Here is a 20442-nt window from a genome sequence, read left to right as displayed (position 1 = left end):
CCCTCCACTACGGCACCTCTTTCTTCCTTCGTTCATTCACTCCCTCCTTCCGGGCCGCCGAGGTGGCTCAGTGGTTACGGCACTCGGCTGCTGACCCGAAAGACGCCGGTTCGATTCCGGCCGCGGCGGTCGTATTTCGATGGAACCGAAATTCTAGAGGCCCGTGCACTGTGCGATGTCAGTGCACGTTAAAGAACCCTACGTGGTCGAAATTCCCGGGCCCATCCACTACGGCGTCCCTCATAGCCTCAGTCGCTTTGGGACGTTAAATCCTCATAAACCTAAACCATCACTTCCTCCTTCCTCCTTTCTCTTATGGTGTGGTTGGGTTGATCACTGAGAGACGTGAGACAGTTACTGCGCCATTTCCTTTCCTCAAATACTAATTTTAATTTTCACTTGAAGACCGGAGGATAACAAAAAATAAATACATTCAGAAATAAAAATATTGGCCAAATTGGTCATTTTATTTGCCACATCCATTTTTAGTGCCACAAATTTGTCTGCGTGGCACGGGTATAAGTAGCCTGTTTAAGAATTGTGCTGGGAAAAGGGTGGTCTGAGAAGTCGTCCAAAATAATTTCGTCTTTAATGCAGCTTTCTACTCACAGCGGCCATGTAAATGTCGGGTTCGTTGCGCTGTATAATTTGACATTTATTGTTGCTAATGCGGAGTGCATTTAAGGGCTGCTATCCGAGCTTTCTTGTCCCCAGTTTTGTCGCAGCAGTTTGGGCCATCTCCGCAGTTTGAGCCATCGTGACGAATAGATGAAATATACATATATAGGGGGCTCGTAATTGCTATCTTCGTAAAGTTTAATGCTTTCGCTATTCGTTGATAATAACAATATTTGGTTTTTAGGGAATGAAATGGCGCAGTATCTGTCTCATATATCGTTGGACACCTGAACCGCGCCGTAAGGGAAGGGATAAAGGAGGGAGTGAAAGAAGAAAGGAAGAGAGAGGTGCCGTAGTGTAGGGCTCCGGAATAATTTCGACCACCTGGGGATCTTCAGCGTGTACTGACAACGCACAGCACACGGGCGCCATAGCGTTTTGCCTCCATAAAAACGCAGCCGCCGCGGTCGGCTTCGAACCCGGGAACAATTTATAATTTGGTAATTGCACTTACGACACTTTTACGGGCTAATTAAGACGGAGTGGTAACAGCGAAAATGAGCCTTTCGAGCTCCTTCCTAGGCAGCTCGCAAGACCGCTGTTTCCGGGGGTCCCGTTGCGGCGCGCTTGCTTTCTCCTCCTATTTCCTGCTCCTCCTGTCCTCTTAAACAGAAAATAAGTAAACAAGGGAGTAAGCTCTCTCTCCGTCCCCTAGAAAGGGAGTAAGCTCTCCTCTAGCGGGGACGAAGGGAGAGCTTACTCCAGTGTTACTCCCGTATGGGCGTATTTTGCTCGAAGGAAGTACATCCTACAGCACGCATATTCAGCGCGCGCGAAGTTTACTGCGCCTTTTTTTTTAGTAATGTTTCTAGCGCTCTCTGGGCGCAAATACATGTGCGCGACGAGATATGATTACCTGTTTTTCAAAGGTAGCCAAAAAAAAAAGATATCAGAAAAAAAGAGCTCAGGCGTGCGCGGCTGCAAAATGCAAAATATTTCTTCTGCCTGTAGCGTTCGCGGCGACACCGAGACTTGAATAATGCTTTCATTTGCGCCGACAAACTTCGCCATTTTTCTCATAAACTGAAGAGGCTGTACAGAATCAGGGCATTATGGAATACGGGCTTTAGAGAGCCACTCACGAGGGCGCCATGCACGCCTCATCGGCGAGTGCCACCCTTTTTTCTCTCGAGCCCGAGCCGCGAGTATTTCCCCTTATATTCCCTCAGGAATCTATGCGTTTTTTTTTTTTTCAGTTTTAGCTTCTGCGAACGACGTCACCGTCGTTGCCTGACAAAGCCGTCATTATATCTCATGCGGCGCTTCTTGCAAACGACACCTCGGGCGCGCGTGGTGATTTCGCGCGACTCGCTAGCCCCCCTCTTTTTTTTTTCTTAGAAGGAGGGAACTCATCCGCGTATACAGACATGGGGGAAGGAAGAAGTGCGGTGGTACGGTGGATGAACGACATTAGACGAGGAAGCCATAGTATTCGCCGCGGATGCATGCGTGAGACCTCCCACGGCGCATTGGTGTAATATCCGCCGTATGCACACTGCGATCTCGGAGCCGCGCGAGGCGCGATCCGGCCGAGGGGGCTTTGTGCCGGCCTCCTGGCGAGACACGTTCGATGCGTCTCGTCGTGGCTGCGACCGCGGCCTTATTCCGTAAGTGGAGCGGACTTCCTTCCCCGGCCATTTCAGCGCCGCGTGGTCGCGCGTGCGGACCTTGATGACCGTGCGCGCGCTGATATTTGCTCGCAGCGCGGAGGCCCGCAGGAAATGTGCGCGCGTGGCAGTGTGGAGGGGGAGAAAGACGCACGGACAGAGATGCTTCCTCCCGAGGTTAAGCGTGACTGCTGCATGTTCGTTGGCTTTCACGTGCAGCAGATTCGGAGTCGTCGGCCTCTCTCCGTGTTGAGCAAACGCGCCCCGGCCCGTTTTGGTTTGTGCGCGTACGTGTGTCTGGCGAGTTTTTCGTGCGACTCGAATTCGGGCGTAAATTTTCGGAATATGGTCGTCCTTTGCCAGCGGAAATGGAACGGCTTCTGCGCTTTCCGCGTGCGCTGACGTTAGAGACATTTAGAATAAGGGGATAGTATCGATCAGAGGAGTACGAGCATAGCGTGGCGCCTGCGCGCATGCGCAGGAGGGCGTTATTGTTCTGCGCATGCGTACTGGCGCTCTGCTATGGCCCTGATTGAAAGGGTACCCCTAGTACGAAAGTTCCTGTTGCGTCGTCCACATGACCTGAGCTGTGAAACAGGATCGGTGCAGATGGGCGTTGTCTTGCTGTGTTTCCCACGTCATTAAAGAGCTTTAGGGTGGGAGACCCAAACTTGAGGCCACTATTTGCGTTGCGCCCGCACGATGCCCTTGCGGAGTGTGCTCAGGACATGACCGCAGCTTAATTGTGTCAGCTTTCTTTCCTTCTCTTTTTTCTTCTCTCTTTGTTTACTTCTTTCTCTCATTCGCTTCTTTCTTTTATTGGCACAGGTTGCTACTGATTTGCCACATTCTGTAAGCGGAATTCCTGGCACTCGCGCATTGTTACGAATGTATGTTCGGGAGGCGTCGGGTGCGCAGTTTGGTGGTCTCTATATGTTTACATTGTAAACATAAAGTACCGTCAAAAAGAACGTTCGATAGAGACGGAAGCATCCCTTTTAAATGGCGAAAAAATAAAAACAGCACGCTTTCTGTTCACCCGCTTCAGTGTGAATAACTGACGATAGCTGTAATCCCCCCCCCCCCCCCCCCCCCCCCCCCCCGCTTCACTTCTTCAGATTCATAGATGACCCTCACTCCCGGGTTCGCGTTTATAATATGCTTTATAAAATGACCACTGGTGACACCTTCTTGACGCACACTGACCCAGCGCAGATTTTAACACAAAGCACACCCGCGAGATGCACATGGCTGATCCTGACTCGTGGAAGGTGTCACACACAACAGTGAGACACGTGACACATTCTCATTGGCGAGTAGGAACGACGGAGTTTCGGTTGTGGCCTATTACGATGGCGATCGACGCACTTTATAAGTCCCCGGCGCAGAAGGAACAACAAAAAGCGCGTGTATGGTCATCGACTAGCCCCGCCGCGGTGGCTCAGTAGTTAGGGCGCTCGACTACTGATCCGGAGTTCCCGGGTTCGAACCCGACCGCGGCGGCTGCGTTTTTTATGGAGGAAAAAACGCTAAGGCGCCCGTGTGCTGTGCGATGTCAGTGCACGTTAAAGATCCCCAGGTGGTCGAAATTATTCCGGAGCCCTCCACTACGGTACCTCTCTCTTCCTTTCATCTTTCACTCCTCCTTTATTCCTTCCCTTACGGCGCGGTTCAGGTGTCAACGATTTATGAGACAGATACTGCGTCATTTCCTTTCCTCCAAAACCAATTATTATTATAATTATTAATCATCGACTAGAGTACTGTTGTGTCATAACGACACCGACCCTAGTTCTGCTTCATGTTTTTTTTTTCTTTTCGTTTTATTCAGGCTGTAAGTTTCAAGCTTTTGTGCCCACGCGTCCTTTCACTGAGTGTCTCCCCTCCCCGTAAACGGCACCAGGAACCCAGCCGTCCGCTCTTTTGTGAAGGCCGAGTGTGTGGGCGGGCGGGCCTCGGTTCAGTCGCGTTTCAGCGGGGCGGCGGTGGTGCCCCTAACGAGCTTCCTTTGTATCGCTGCCCATCAGTTCCGACTTTTCCGCTGAGGCTCGTTCTGGCCAGTGTCTCAAGTAGATCTTGAGCCCGTTGTCTACTCCGCGACAAGCCTGGAAACCCTCGCTTCTCGACACTGTCTGTGCGCTTGCGCCGCCTGGGCATGCACCGTGCGCCTCGAGCAGGGCATTCGCATGCATGCGCTAGTGCAGCGGGCAAAACACATGCCCTTAGATCGATCGAACTGTGTGTTTCGCAGCTCCAAAGAGCTCCGCGAGAACCACGAAGGCAAAAATGACGGTGAAATCCTATGAGTTTAACTGCACCTGCTTATATCCAGACCGATAACCAATTGTTATCGCTAGATATCGCGTGTTCAGCCACAAACACGCCCAGAACCTGTTTTATATATAATATATATATATATAGTGATTATTTATTTAAATAACAAAAGGAATGTAAAAGATGTTTGCTCACCCCGGCATCTGCCATCACTAATCGGCGGCACCTGAGCTGGGGTAGCGGAAATAAAGGATAGCAGGTAGTTTAAAGAAGTGAAACGAAAAGAGGTGAGGGGATAGCAGGAAAGAGATAGGGGTGAGGGCATTTATACACTATTTACAAATTATAGTTCAATTGTTCAGGCTGCGCGCGTGCGCCAACAAACATAGAAACCACAGCGACACACGCGCACAGCACTTGCACACAACAGCTGGTGTGGGGCGGGCAGCTGTTTTAAGCGTCCGAGGTAGCACAAGCGGAGCGTTCAGTCACTGCATAACACTACCTGGCGCAGAACAGACGGGACGTCAGGCCCGTCTGTTCGAGAAATACACACAAGCTCACCATCGTCCCGCTCGCGGGGTGCGCGCATTGCCCTGCGGCCACAACAGCGTCTTGAGCGAGTCTGGTAGGATGCCCAGCGCCCTGTAGGCCGCGAGCATATCACGACGAGCGTCAGCGAACGCGGTGCAGCGAAGAAGCAGATGTCCAGTGTCTCCACTGCACCCGCATCCAACACACACTTCGCTCGTCCGCTAGTCCGTGGCGCACCCGTCGTTCCCAGGCCACACGCAGCAGTTTTAGACAAGCGTTTTGCCCTTTGTACATGGGACAGCACTGAACCTGGCATCAAGTGAAAGGTCAACGCTTACGGCCTCTCTTCGGTTAGCAGGACGTGCAATGCCTTGTGGGGGGCGTCTCGTTTCACTACTTACGTGAAGTTTACGTATCTCGGTACTCGTTTTTTAAAGAATGCGTCGTCAGCCATAAAATTCGCCCATTGGCTGGAGGGCAGCGACGTCACCAGACCGGTGCATTCCCATTGGCTGGTAGGAAGTGACGTCACCTGAAGAAAGTGACGTCATTTCTTTTAAAGGCATCAACGACACAGCTGCTGATGCTGTCACACCTGGTAACACGTAATGGAATTAGGTGTCCCTGTGAATTTTTCCTCCTCTTTTCTTTCTCAATAACTTTCCCTACTTTTTTGAGCTTGTGTGTGGCGGATGCTGGTTTCGCCATGCCATGTGCTGGCGCGATAAAAAGCTACGTTCGCTAACCAGTCCGATAAGTAAGTTAGGTTAGGAGACCCCGGTGAGCGCTGCTTGCCCGTTCGTCCGAAAGGCTGTCTGCTCTTCACAACGCGCGGAAATGCGATGTGCAAGTGAGCGCGAACGGAGTATGCGGGAGCTGCTCGTATTGGCAAAGATCTTATAGCGGCTTTGTCGGGATATTTCCTTCCGCTGTGCGAACTGGTGTACCTTGTCGTAAACGTGCGTGACTGAAACTACACGCAATAAAGAAGAGGTGGTGTGTCGTCTTCCGCCGTGTTTTATTTACATCGTTTCCGATTAAGCGGAGCGACCGAACGTGCATGAACCAACGCGTTCTACAGTTTTCTCGGGTAGTCATAGCATGGGCGCATTCTCGACGACCACGGAGGAAGGACAGACTGAAATACACGCCAAACCGCTTGATTCCTTTGAAGCAGTTTCTGGCTTGTTGTACTTATACGCTGCATCGCGCGCGAGAGGTACGACGACAAAGATGCGCGCGTGATCAGTAGAAAGTTTTGCGGTTTGTTGTTGTCGTCCGTCTGTCTTAAGTCAAGGATACGTTCAAGCCGGACACCCAAGGCAACGTTCCAGCGCTGTCACAAGCAATTCTATACTTTCTTCATTTATTCGCTTGCTCGCTGGTGCGCCCGCTCCACTAGGCAGGCATCTTCTCTCCCGCTGCTCGTACAGCGCTGGGCGACCGCCGGCGACCCGGGCCGGAATTTCGGGGTCAACGTGTTCAGCGTTTCGTCAGACGACGCTTGCCGCGAAGATTAGAGCCCTCTCGGCACTTTCACCGCGCGCGACCTGGGACAATCGACAAGCGCCACGCTTGTCTGCCCGCACAATGTCAACCGAAGCGGAGGGGGGAGGAGGCAGGGTGGAAGTTGGGGGGCCAGGTTAAGTGTCGTCCCCCTCGCGTCGTTCCGCCTCCCCTGGAAACGCGTCCAGTTCGCCGCACGAAGGAGCAGGTCGCCGATGCAGGGCGCCACCGCACGCGTTCCGCTTTTGCTCGGCTGCCAGTTCCTTCCTTCCTTCCTTGCTCTCACCCCTGAAAGGACGTTTCGGACGGCTGCGCTGCACTTTGCCCTGCCATGTCGAGCGCGTTCACGAACGCCTCGACGGAAGAAGAACGTGCCTCTCTTTTTTCTCTCCGCCCTTTATCGGTGGCCGCCCGCCACTCTTCTGACGTCGATTCGTGTCGTGTTGCTGCGGCTGCTGTTACTTCTGTGGCGATACGAGCAGGTTTCTTGTCGGCCTCGCATTCTTATTCGGGGCGCGGGAACCATTGCAGAGTTTAAATGGTAGTCTTTAAAATTTCTATGGACTGCTCATGAGCTGTGCGGAGGAGGAGGATGAGGAAAAGGAGAAAACTATGGACCGAATTTTTTTTTGAAAACGAGCGACGGTGTTGTTTTGAAAAGGAGGCTGCGGTTGTCGTGAGTGTGCTGCGGGTGGCGTGGATTATTCGTCGCTGATTTTCGAAATAATAGAGGCTTTTAGCACACGTCTTCTGCGCACGCGCAGTGGCATGGATTGGGGCTAGGCGTGGCCAGTGCGCGTGCGCAGCCGTCGTCCGGTATACCGGTGTACGTCTTCGCTAATACGTTTCCGGTATGCTAAAAGTCTCTAATAAATACTTCCTCTTTATTACACAAACTTTTTTTTCCTGCGCATTATTTTTCTCGACACTCCGTGTTGCGTGTAACTTGATTCTTTGGCTCTATACCGACACGCTTTTCTTCCACGACTACAGGTTTTATCGATTTCGAGTTGTTTCATGCTTCGGGACACATACATTGTCTCATCTCGTACCTTGCCGAACAGCGGTCTATTATTATACGATGTCTTTAGAATCCCCATGGGATCAAACTGGTTATAATTCGTGAATTTTTGCGGGTTTAGGCGTAGAGCTTTTTTGCAACGTTATTTATGTAGTGAAGGGTAGTCGTATGTGTGTGTGTGTGTGTGGGGGGGGGGGGGGGGGGACTGCGCACTGTGCCGACTCTTGATTGTATCCAGCCTGTCGTCTCCGAAATTAAATCAGGATCTCAGCTGAACTGACTAACGCGAGAAAGGAAGCCCGCCAGGACTCGCACATTCGATCTCGTTATAGTACGGTGCGTGAGCAAAATATAAAATTTACGTTTTCTTTCGTCGGTTTCATAACGTGACTACCTTTTTAAACACCCACTCAATGGTATGGCCAGTTCATATGTACTGTTTAAGCACTGAATAAGGCGGGAAATACGAGTCGTGGGTATTTCTTTTTTCGTTGTCACACAGTATTGCATTACTTTTTTTCATTAGCTTTGAGTTGGGGAGCCCTGTAGCCTTCATGTGGCTTTTGTCGTTATTCCTATTCGTTTCACATTTGCCACTGAATTGGTCATGAGCGTCTCGTTTTTCGTATTTTGGCTCAGAGAGGGGTCTGAAACGTAGTACTGTTTTCTAGTTTTCTCGAATATTTTGCTGTGCTTCCTTGTTTTCATTGCGGGGAAAACGCACACTGGTACAGCACTCACACGTGACCTGACTGTTGGTGCTGCTTGGAAGCGTCTGTAATTCTCCTCATACCTTTCCTGCGGTATATACTCACTCCTCGTCTCGCAGCGCACTAGTGTAATTCAGTTTTTCATTGGTGGTATATATATTTTTAATAGAAAACAGAAGGCTTCTTTTCGAAGATTTAGCCATTTTAGGATGCCCGAAGCTTGCGGTTTTTGCTAGACAGTAGTTGTCGTCTTTTTCAGTGTTATTTCATTGTATTGTATGATGTCCCGTATTTTTATAGGGACACTTCTCAATTCTAGAATACTGAAAGCAGCCTGATTCGTATTAATTCCCCGGTATATTTGTAGTCTGCCATAGGTTTTACTGTAAAACTGCCCCCAATAATGTTTAGGAGACATCAGATGTATGTTCCTGGATCGTCACGAACGAAATCAATCTTTTTGAAACATCCGTATATACAGCGAGCTGAGTAGTTTGCGTGGCAGTTCAGTAAAAAATATATTACTGTTGTGCTCAGTCTGCTGTGTAAAAAAATTCAAAAGGAAAACGAGCCCAGCTGCTTCAATCCTGCTTGACATCGCCGTGCCCACGAGCTCTCCTAGTGCCGTCTCGGTTTCGTAAGGCAGCTGTGGTAGAACGGTGGTGCGGAACTCGGCACTACATGGACATCGCCGCGTAAACTGCAGTCATGGTAATGATCGTCGCGGCCAGCTATCTGCTGAACACATGCGTCTCAACGGGCAATTTGCACTTGAAGGCCTAAACAAGTAAACAAACATGACAGAAATTGTAGCGTGCGGTGCCAGCGGATACAGAAGACGCGTGCACGAGAAAAGAGACGTTAGACAAGGACAGAGCTGTGCTTTCAACTGTGCTTAATTGAAACAGACAATTGCTGCACGAAAAATCGAACACATGCGCGTCTCCAAGTACTTTCATAATACGCGCATTGATGACAGCTTTGATCGCCCCTGTCTGCCCTCTAGGTATAGGCATGCTCCTTGTCCGCTAAACACAGTTTCTTTTTTTTTTCTTTGCAATTATTGCAGCTGCTGCAATGAAGTTCCAAATACTTTCCTGGGTCTCCTCCACCTGGGGTGTTTTTTTAATTAAAAACCCTCTAAAGGGAGACCCAAAAACTTCCTAAGAGGAGGAGACCAAGAAAGGCACCTGGCACTTCATCGCAGCAGTTAGAAAAAGGGCAAAAAAAAAAAAGCTGAGTTTAAGAAACAAGGAACGTGCCTACCTAGATGGCAGGTAGGGGTTATCAAAGCTGTCATCAATGCGCATGTCATGAGAGTATTTGAAGATGTGCACGTGTCGGATGTTTTGTGCGGCATTTGTATGTTTCGATAAGGCACAGTTAAAACTCCAGCGTCGTCCGCGTCAAACGTACTCTTTTCTTATGTGCGAGTCTTTTGTATCCGCTGGTACCCCACTTCACAATTTAAAGATGCACCAACTGGCCCAAGTGCTAACTCTATTGCACCGCAAACATGACAGGACGGACACCTTTACACATCCTTTTCCTTTACACATCCTTCTCACGCGAATTTTGGTTCCTTTCACAAAGTGCCACATTTCTTGTTATTGTGTTGTTTCCCTTGTTTCCTGACCGGCGTCACAATGTTCACGAGCGCTTTTCCTTCTTTTTTTCAGGCGGGGCTGACCGTCACCATGTCATCGTCGGCGCAGGCCGTGGACCAGGCGACGCTGGACAGCATCGCCCGGAACCGGAACCGGCTGCTCCGCCTCGCCGACAACATCAAGGTGCGCAAGAAGCCCGGCTCCAAGCGGGCCGTGGACCTGCGGCTCGACCCCGGCTACACGAACATCGAGCACCTGGTGTTCGGAACCTACCGGCCGCGCACCTCGCTGCCCGGCAGCTCACAACTACCGGCGGCCGGTCCGGATGAGCCGCAGCAACCACCACTGCAGCAGCCACCGGCGCCAGCGCAGCCAGCAGCGCACTCTTCCAGGGAAGCGACAGCCGCGCTGCTGTCCACGCCGCCACCCACGCGATGCGAGTGCAGCGCCCACAGCCCGCGGCGGCGCGTTCCGCCCTGTGGCGGCAGCGAGCAGCAGGGGGAGGTCGCCGGAGTGTCGGATGACGCCGGAGGCCGCGCCTGTCCCGCGGACCAGCGAGCCAGCCGCACGGAACGGCCGCCGCCAGCCCCAGCGGCCGGTCATGCGTGGCCGTCGGGATCGTCAACCCACGACGCGACCGTCGTCACTGCCGCGCTGGCGTGCGACGAGCCGGCCGCTGCTCACGCGCGGGGCGACATGTCGCGGGTGGCCGCAAGCTGCTTCGACGCCGGCGGGGTTGCGGGCCGCAGGAGCTCCAAGAGGGTCGCCAGGTCCGGCTCGCTACAGACGAGGACGACGACGACGCAGGGCAGGCAGGAGTTTGAGAAGACGTCGTCCTACGCGCCGGGCCTGGGCGGCGAAGAAGCCAGGATCATCCAGGTCGACCTGCATGCGGCGTCGAGACCCAAGGTTCGCGAGCCCGCCGTCGTCTACTCACTGCAGCCTGCGGTCGACTTCGCCGGACACGAACTGAGAGTGGTGAGTGCTAGCGGCGCGTCCCAGCCGTCGGCCATACCGAAGCCGAGGACTCGTAAAGCACCCGTCGGGAGTGGCCAGGTGGAGGACGTCCGCTCGCACGTCGTCGTCGACGCCAGGGCGAGGAGAGCTGCGCCTCAACCGCAGCAGCACCCGATCGTCATCGCGCCGACGACGAGGCGGCAGCCACCGCCGAGGTCGCACTCGATAAACGCCCGAGACGTGCACATCCAGCCGTCGTCGTTCAGGAAAGCTGCGTCCGTCTCCGAGAAGATGCCCGTGAAGCCTGTCACCATTCCCGTCATTCGCAACTCGTCTATTCATCGATGGTCGACAGGTACGAAGGCTTCGCAAATGACTTTGCCCAGGACGCGACCTCGAGCAGCGGAAGAGCGCGTGAAGCCGGCGAAAAACTGCGTCAAGTTCGCGGAGCCGCTGCAAGAGTGCTGCAATACAGTGCCCTCGTCGTCTTCTGGCCGAGTGCCTGCCGTGCTGCTGAATGGGACGAAAGCCACCGACGGCAGAGTCACTTGCGGAGCGAATGGGCCTGGTCGAGACCCCAGTCTAAGCGCTGTACCTGCGGCTCTGCCTCCGTGCTGCAAGCCGCCAGCCTTACCGCCCAAAACTGCTCAGGAATCTGTGAATGAAATGGTGCCAAAACCGAGACAACCGACTTCCCGGCGGCCAATGCCACCACCGTGCCAGAACGCGAACCTCACGGAGGAGCGAGCGAGGCTTCTTAACGGCTCCTCGCCCGCCAAGTTGCCTTCCACCGCCTGCACGTTTTCTCCGAAGCCCGTTCCCCGAAAAGACGTGCGACCTGCTGACGTGCTCCCGCTGTCCCCCTGGCGAGGAGTGCAGCCCAAGCCGCAGCCCGTCAGTGACCACAGCGTGGACGCCCTTCTGCTGGCCGACACGTGCATCTCGCCGCCTGGCATGTTCAAGGACCGTGACATCACCGACCAGTCGAGCTACAAGCCGCCGCCGCTAACGGAATCGACCCTCTCGCGATGGGTGGGCAACACCAGCCGCGAGTCGGCGAGGCTGCTCAATGAGCTCGCAATGTTCGCCGAATCCAAGCTGCCTTGCCGTCTCAACGAACCCCAGTCGAGGAGCGGCCTCGCGATCGGCGCCGCGGAGACGTGGTTCGACAGCCTGCGCAAGGACACGTGCGAGGAGCCCACGGCGCTCCAGTCCCCTGTGCGTGAGAGCACCTCGCACTTGTTGCCTTCTGCGTCGGGCGCTGCTTCATCGTCGAGAACCGCGTCGCGAAGTGACTGCCCCACCGGGAGCCCTTCCATCAGCAGGGCCTCGAACGGCAAAGTGTTGGTCACCATGAGGTCCCACTCCGTGGAGGACGCGGCGGACGACGTCGCCGACGACGTTCGCGCGTCTCCTCGGGTCCGGAAGACCAGCTCCGTCGAGGTTCCCGGCGTTGCGAGGGATCCCTCCGCGGCGCCCAGTGGCTCGCCCGCACCGTACCATTCCCCGAAGCTCGTGAACGGCAGTGGTCTTACTGCTTCTCCAGCCCATTCCCAGCATCAGCAACAGTATGTCCACCACGGGTCGCCTCAGCTGCAGCGCGAGCACCGACCACCACCACCGCCGCCTCCGCCGCCGTTGCAGCCCGTGGGTTTCTCGCCGACGCGGTCTCCGTATCGCAAGAAGAGCACCGGTCAGCAACCGGTAGCGATGCCGCCTAAGGTGTGGATGTCGGACATTGAGGAGCGGGACGAGAACTCTTCTTCCAGCGCTGCCAGCAAGGTTGCCGCGGACCTGCGCGGCGACCCGGACTGTACCTTGCTGCATTCGTCCTCGTCCTCTTCGGCATCGTCCAGCAGCACCATCTCGGAGAGCAACGGGGTGAGTGTCGTGGTGCGCGTGTCCAGCTGGGACCAGAGGTCGTCGTCGGCGCCCACGTTGTCCACGATTGGTCCGCTTTCGCCCGGTAGGCCGCCACTCTCGTTCGAGAGTCACTCCTTCGCCGTAAACGGCGGTGTCACGAACGGTTACTGGATGCCCAAGACTTTCGCCCAGTGCAATGGCGCTTCGGGCTGTGAACCACTGCTGCACCCTAAGGTGAGTTAGTTAACTCTCTTGTCTCAATAATGCACTTGTCCGCCGCGCATCGGCGCTGTGCTCGGTTGCGTCTCTCTCCTTGGGCCCAGAAAGAGATTGCAGGGGAGACGGAGCTAAACCAAGCAAGCCTTTTGTCTCTTTGTCCGGGCTTTTGTAGATTTGACATCACTCATGCTGAGTTATAAGTAAATGAGGTCGTCTCTTGGGCAATTCCTGGGAGAGACATTCGCCTTTCGGCTTCGGAATCGTTCCGAATTACCGCTGTAAATGTGGAACTTAGACCCAGGTGTTCCTGGAAAAGTTCTACCGAGCAGAATTTAAAAATATTTCATTGGAATAGCAAAAAAAGTCGCGCAAAATGCCGACTTGTGGAGCAGGAAGCTGTGCTTCAGACCTCTTGACCAGCGTGCTCACTGCCCTTGTTGCTGTGCGGTCGCATATAATATATATTTTGCTGTTCTGCAAATACTGAAATGGAAGCATCGCCGTCGTCATTGACGTAAGCATAAAGCGTCACGCAGGAGAGGCGAACGAGCAAGAAACTTTAGCCCTGTGGTTTGTGACGAAAAAAAAATCTTCCGTCCCGGTGCTGTTGCGTCAAATCCTGGTCGAACGACTGTTTAGCGTAAATGTCCGTTGCTTCCATTCACCATTGCATTTATGTACACTGTCCAAGCGTCAGGGCTTCGTGAAAAATTACATAGCTGCCGCCAGTGATTCATGGCAGTGAACTCCTGACACTGTACTGGAACCGTCCTATGCTGTCCAAGAAGAAGAAAAAAATATATATGTACCAGCATTTTGCTTGGGCCTCGGAGGGAGGAGGAAGCCTTCCAAAATGCAAAGAAAGTTTGGTCTGTCTATGCCGCAACTCCGCGCTCTCGGGGGCACTACGGCAGGAGGAAACGACGCGTGTATCCGCCAACGGTGATTACTCATGCTGCAGATGCTTCGATTCTCGCATGCCAGCCTTGCCGCTAGAGACTTGTACATTAGGGTCGTTTGGGGACAAACTCTGGCATTGGGTGACGTTATTTTTCATGCGTTCTTGGTGTAGTTCACTGAGAACACATCGCTTGCAGTAGATTTACTACCTAGAAATAGCTCATCGTTCCAGCTACTCACCCATCATTAAGTATTCTGTGCACGGCGCACGGATGCTCAGAAAACGTTTTGCATCTATCGATAAGAAATTAAGTTGCAGTTTTCTGCCCAAACTGCGTTTGGGCAGCCGGCGTACCACCGAGTTTACAGCTACCTTGTGTGCGGAGCGTTTCGAGTATAGTCGTGTTCATGTTTTTATAGTGCTGTCCGCTTGATGCACTGGAAGAGCTTGAGCCGGCGCATAGGAGCGACTCTAGCGGTTCGCTTTTTGCAAGTCTTGGAATTTCCCGAGCTGGCAGGAATGAGCCTCAAAAATTTTTCACCGTTAGATTTCTTGCTCGCTTGAATATTAAAGGTAGGACCAAAGTGTCGCGTAATTATCTGGGAATTAGGTACGGCCGAAGTGAAAGGGATCAGCACCAGTTAGCAGCGAATTTGGCCCGGCGAGCTAAGCTTCTAGATTTCTGCAACGAAATTAAGTACACGCGAGCAGATATATTAAGAAGCCAGCTGCATATCGTATGTCTTATTCATTTTAGAGCTAGACGCCATGTATCGGATTCATTTTTTCACCCGCACATTACACGCTATAATAACGTGTGCGCGGTCTATCGCCGCTAGGTTTGCCTTAGGAAGCTACGAGCAATTCTGAAGCACCACTTGCATAATACGTGCGATCGGTTGAGTTACTTGATATAATTGGTTAAATGTCCTTTGTCACAGATATTTTGCTTTGTTTTTCGTGACGCGAACAGAACTAATAAAATTATAAATATCGCACCGCCAACGATCGTCTGTTTCAATGCACTTTGTAGTTTCGGCCGTACGCCTCCGATATAGCTAGCTTTAATTATTGATCTTTTTTTGCAGACCATTCCTGATTGTAACTATATTTCGGCGGATATTACATGCTGCAAAACTTATATTTTTTTGTTTCCTCATATTATGCCTCCCGCGAAAATGCCTATAAGCAGTGCGGGCTTTCACTGAAAAAATAACCGAAAGGTAGCTTTGCCCTATTGATCAGCCGTGCGCTGCGAAGCCAGCTTTACAGTCGCATCAGGCAAAGGGCATTTATGTGCTCTCGACATGTTTGGCCCTACTTGCGACCTAATTCGGTCGTTGAGTATAATTTTAGCAATGGCCCAGAAAAGCGACATTTAAAAAAAACATTTGTTCGTGCTTGTTTATAATCAATTGGAGTCGTTTGAACAAAACATTTTCTCAATAAACATTAATGACAAGGTAGCTTTGCCGCATTGATCACTTGTACGCAGCGAAGCCAGCTTTACAGTCGCCTCAGACAAAGGGGATTTATTTGCTCTCGACACATTTGGTCCTGCTTGCGTCCTAATTCGGTTGTCGAGTATAATTGTCGCAATGGCTCAGAAAACCTACGTTCTTGCTTGTTCATAATCAATTGGGGTCGTGTAAAAAAATTATGAACAAACAGTAACGGCAAGGTAGCTCTGCCGCATCGATTACGAGTGCGCGGCGAAGTCAGCCTTACAGTCGCGTCAGGCAACGGGAATTTGCGCGCAGCACGTTTGGTCCTTGTTGCGTCCTAATTCGGTTGTGGAATCTAAATGTCTCAGTGGCGCACAAGAATACTGCACATAAAATTATCGTGTTTTTGTATGTCTATAATGAATTGGAGTTTATGCCAAAAAAAAAAGAACCCATCGTCTTCTTGTATCAACATCTTCTAGGCCAAAGGTCACTAAGGCGGCAAGTTGTAAGGACGACATTTGTTATTAAAGCAAAAATAGCGAAGTATGATTGATTGGTAGGATTCGTGACCTGGATATTTCTTTTTACGACGGTTTGGGATGGTCATAGAGTCCGTTAGCCGCGATAAGCCGAGGAAAGCGGTTTTAGTCCCGATATGTGCGTCTTTTGAGAAGAAATTTGGCTAGCCAAAATAAAATTCCTGACTCGTAGACGTGACTGATGCGAGAACAGTTAGCTGTGTTAGTTTATTAGGGTCCCCTCCCCCCACAGAAAGAAAAACAAGCATGCGATTGTATTGGTCGAGTTGCGTGGAGAGGGAAGTAACAATTTACAGTAAGTAAAATGATTGTCGAATTGGTTTAGTAAAATTTGGTGCAGAAAGTGCTGTTTGTCTCAGCCACCGCGGCGCCGGGCGACGTTGCAGCAGTTCCAGTTGTTACCACATGGCTGTTCTGAATGGGGGCAGCACGATGATGAATTCCGTCTTTGCCCTCGCACGTGCGTGTATCAAATTACGGAGGCGTTTCGCGAAAAGATTCGCACACCCTGATCGCCGGCGCTGCAGCCTTTCAACATTTACAGCCTCCTGATGCATGCCAAAATTCATGTTTTCTGCCATGAACAGTAAGATCCCTTTTGAAAACTTGTAGGCCTCCGCTGCGTGTTTCTGCGTGTCAAATGGGGCACATTATAAATATTCTGTCAGCATTAATAATGGCAAGTCTGTCGAAAAGAGGTGTCTGATAATGAAGAATGAAATGATGCTGCAGCTGCAAGTCGTACCGCTGAAACTTGGTCCTTTTTGCCTTGGATTTTTTTTCTCTTTTTACCGAGTACAGTTTTCTCGTATCTACGACTTGTGCGTGTTTGCCAGAAACGCATGGGTTCGAGACTAGCGGTGTCAGCTGGTGTTCTTGGAGATATCGAAAAGCCCTTTTCACGTTAGGTGAACTGTGTAGGCCTCAGCAGGTTAAACTTAAATATGCTTTTTCTGCACGCATACACCTTTATAAATATTCGAAATCATGGCGCACAATACGCTGCTGCATGAAGTAGAAGTGGTGCACTGCCCTGCTTCGTCGCAATTCGCGTGTGAGAAGCTCTGCTGTTGTTGTAGCGGGTCGTTTTTTTGTTTGTTTTTAGAGCGAAAGATCTATTTCACGAGTAAAGCTGCAAAAGCCGATTCATCGCTGAAGCCTTGACCTTGACTTTGAATAAATTAATAAAATAAATATTGCCGAGTCTGGAATTCGAAACCCACGGCGGCGCGAACAGGTCAGCTTTGCTGGCCACTGCAGGAGAGCACTAGGCTATCGCCACAACTGATCACCCCTCGTGTTGAACTGCATCGCACTCTCGCGCTGTGCATTTCAGAGCGTCGTCTCAATCAACTTCCACCTGCTCCGTCCCTCAGCACTGCCCGCTCATTGTTGTCTTCTAGTAGAACATATCCGTACTTTCGCTCTGATTTGAATGAAGTAAACATTCTCTCACGGCTACTGCTCTCTGCGAATGGGCAGCGTTGCTATAGCGGCGGAGACGCGGCTGGGCGCGTCGTGTGATTCCCACGGCGCCGCGCCCTAAAGCCGTTAGCGGCGCTACAATCCCCTGCACGCTCAAGCCACGTGCTTGAGCATTTGCGTCATCATTCGAGCCAAATTATTCGCACCTGTAAGCATCCTACAGTAGGAAAAAAGAAGATGTAGTCATTAGTGCGCGAGAAACATGCTAAACGACAGTTCAGAATTAAAGTGCACAATTGGGTACACCTGTCTATAGCGATTGAGGGGTATGTTGCATAGCAAATGTGGTTAAATTATGGCGCAGCTGCTTTGCTATGGGCTAGGTGCTTGAGCCTACACGGCTTGTATACATCCATGCCGGCTGCGCTGGAAAGCGAATGTTATCTCTGAAACTCGCTACCTTTTAAAAGTTAGCTTCATTCCCTCCACGGAACACCGTTCGAGCGCCCTGTTCTCGCCTCTGTACTCGAAAGCGCTCAATTCTGATTATGAGAAGGTAGGAGGGAGGTCAGTGAGTGATGATAATCGGCCTTGAGGATGACTCGGTAGGGACCTTGATTCTGGAAACGCAAGTGCGAATTAGCTCCCCCTCCCCACCCAAGTCGACAACAAACGCAAGTCGACAACAAACAGTTTGCACAGCCAGTATTGAGCTCCTACGGTCTGTTGTCGTCGCGAAAAAGGAAAAGAGAGCAAATAAGGAGACATGATATCAGCGCTGTCAGATAAGAGCTAAGACTAGTTAGACACCCCGAACGCTGGACATCAAGTGTACAGTTCATGGCTAGAGACGTTTGGAAGGGACAGAAACTTCTTATCATGACTTGTGTGCGAACACTTGTGTTCATGCAGAGATCTCACGCTGAATACTTCATAATTACGAATACGAGCACGCCTGCGGCTGTTCCCCTTGCTTTCACTCGTGCCTCACGGTGCTGTTGCCTCTGTTAGGCGTATATTGCATTCGCTTCGTACCCTATACTCTCTTAATCGAGTGGTACTTCGTTTGTTACGTCCACTCAACGACGCGAAGGTGTGAGAAAGGTAGGAATACTCGTAGGAAGTTCTACGGTGGTTGGCATCTTCAACGTGTTCGAACTAAAGACGCTGCTCGGACAACGTGCTACGCCGCTTGGCAGCATCTTCGTGGAGCGCTTTTAATAAACGAGGTCCAGCAAGGCGGCTGACTTTTGATCGAAGGTGGTTTTACTTTCGGTTTATGATATCTGTGAGTGAGAGATGTGTGTCCGGGGTTGAAAATAGCGCATGAGCGAAAGAGAGCCATATGAACTATATGAGCACTACAAATTTGTTTTAAGCGTTACCACATCGGACTTACTGAACAAAGTAAAAAAAAAATGGACAGACGAGAAAAAAGTTAAAATACTTTCTATATTCATCAAGGGCCGAGTACTGCCGGCACTGGCAGCCCCGAATTGTGCACCACTTCCCATCGTTCCTTGCACTTCACAGTCATGTGCATCCCACTACGCACCCTAATAGCCAAAGCCTTCCCAGACAACATTCCCTTTGACCCCCGCTGGTGAAGGCTGGAGTCAACGGCTAAGAGCAGTCGTGACGCCCCTCTCGCTGAAATTCTCGATGCGATTATTCCTAGTTTTGCTTTGCCAAGTCCGCTTGTTCATTCGAGACTCCTTACGTGTTAGCAGCACCCGTGTGCTTTTCGATTGGTGTGACTGAATAAGTATTTCGGGGTAAGATTTTCCTCCGAAGCTTTTAGCGATAGACCTACGGGCGTGCAGCGGCAGGATGATATAAAGCGGCGGCAACCCCCTGTGCTTCTAGCTTGATTCTGGCGCCTTTCTTTGCTATCGCCGACGGTGCTTCTAGCACCGTATCTTCGAGGCATGCAAGCCACCTGGTGAGCGGACTCCAAAGCTACTGCCGTATGTGGTGCCTACGCGTGCATACTTTCCCTAACAGTGCTTCGCTACCGACCAACGCACCTCCTGCATCCGTAGGCTGCAATGGCTGTGGCAGATTCTGTGTTTGTGCGTATGCAGTTCAGTTGTCTCAGTTGATCGTTCGATGCAGACATATGCGGCTCGACGGTTCACCTTTTCAGCCAACGTGCCGTTCGTGTTTCGTAGAGACCGCTCCAGATGGCGCCCGCAGGCTTCCCCGTTCCTGAGCCTGTTTTCGCGCTGGCTCCATCTGTCGGCCGCGCTTCTCAACTGCGCCGCGAATGGCCCCGCGGTTCCGGTGTACGTAGTCGCGTCAGGCGCCGCTGGCGACGACAACGCTGCGTTGCGCTTCGCCGGACGCCGCGCTTGCTGCAGGCGCTGCGAGCTTCGAAGGAAACAGCTGGAGGACTCGGAATTTTTTTGTTTCTTCTTGGCGCATTCGCCACTCCCTGTCAGCGCGGCAGGGTCGGTCGGTTGTGTGGTGGTCGCGAAGTGCGCTCCGGTGACTAGTCGTGAAAGTCGAGCGGCCGCCGTCGGTGGTTCGCCTCTGATGCTGTTTGTTTCTCGCGCCCGATTGACTCCCATCGACGGCAAGCAGTAGCGGCGCTGGCGCGGTAGCCGGTCGCGAGAGGCGCGATGTTTCGTCAGCGGAAAGCGAAACTGCAGCGCGACGGAAGCGTAGCGCGGAGCCGCTGACTGTCGGAAGCCCGGCTTGATTTTCTTGTCCGTGTTCTCGCGTGCGCGCTCGGGCGTCTGCGGTGTGTGTCTGTGTACGGGTGCTGCGCGCGGGATTATGTGCGCCGCGTCTTCTCCGGTTGCGGCGGCGTCGGAGACTGACTGCTCGCGTGGCGTCCCACGATGCTGCGTCCCCGCCGTCCTGGTGAGCAGCGTCTACACTCAGGTGTGATGTGCCGACGACGCGTAGAAGGGGGGCCGTCGTCTGCTGCTACGCCGGAAAGGATTGTGGGAAGCTAGCCAGCTGCAACTCCTGCCTAGACCGACACTGAAATCACAGGCGTGCGATTGATTGGCGTCGTCACTGCGTGAGATGGAGGTGAGTTGCCCCTTCGATGGCTGAGCTGTGGTTCACCCGTCTGCAGATTTTTTTCTTTTGTGGCTTACACAACCCGCCGCAACTACTAACCGTGACGGAGAGATTATTCGATTT

General features: G+C 52.1%; 1 protein-coding gene across 2 annotated transcripts in view; it reads left to right on the top strand.

Annotated features, from left to right (window-relative positions):
* Positions 1-20442, top strand: part of RhoGEF3 (Rho guanine nucleotide exchange factor 3) — a 374922-nt gene that overhangs the window by 219100 nt on the left and 135380 nt on the right. For both annotated transcript variants that reach the window (XM_077658614.1, XM_077658613.1), the window contains exon 2: positions 10010-12991. In XM_077658614.1, the coding sequence (XP_077514740.1) occupies positions 10028-12991 (2964 nt within the window). In that variant the 5' untranslated portion in view covers positions 10010-10027. The remainder of the gene's footprint in view (positions 1-10009; positions 12992-20442) is intronic.

This window comes from Amblyomma americanum, chromosome 3 (genome assembly GCF_052857255.1).
Source record: "Amblyomma americanum isolate KBUSLIRL-KWMA chromosome 3, ASM5285725v1, whole genome shotgun sequence".
Lineage (NCBI taxonomy): Eukaryota > Metazoa > Arthropoda > Arachnida > Ixodida > Ixodidae > Amblyomma > Amblyomma americanum.
Note: the sequence above shows the minus strand (reverse complement) of the source record. Positions and strands in the feature narration are given on the sequence as shown.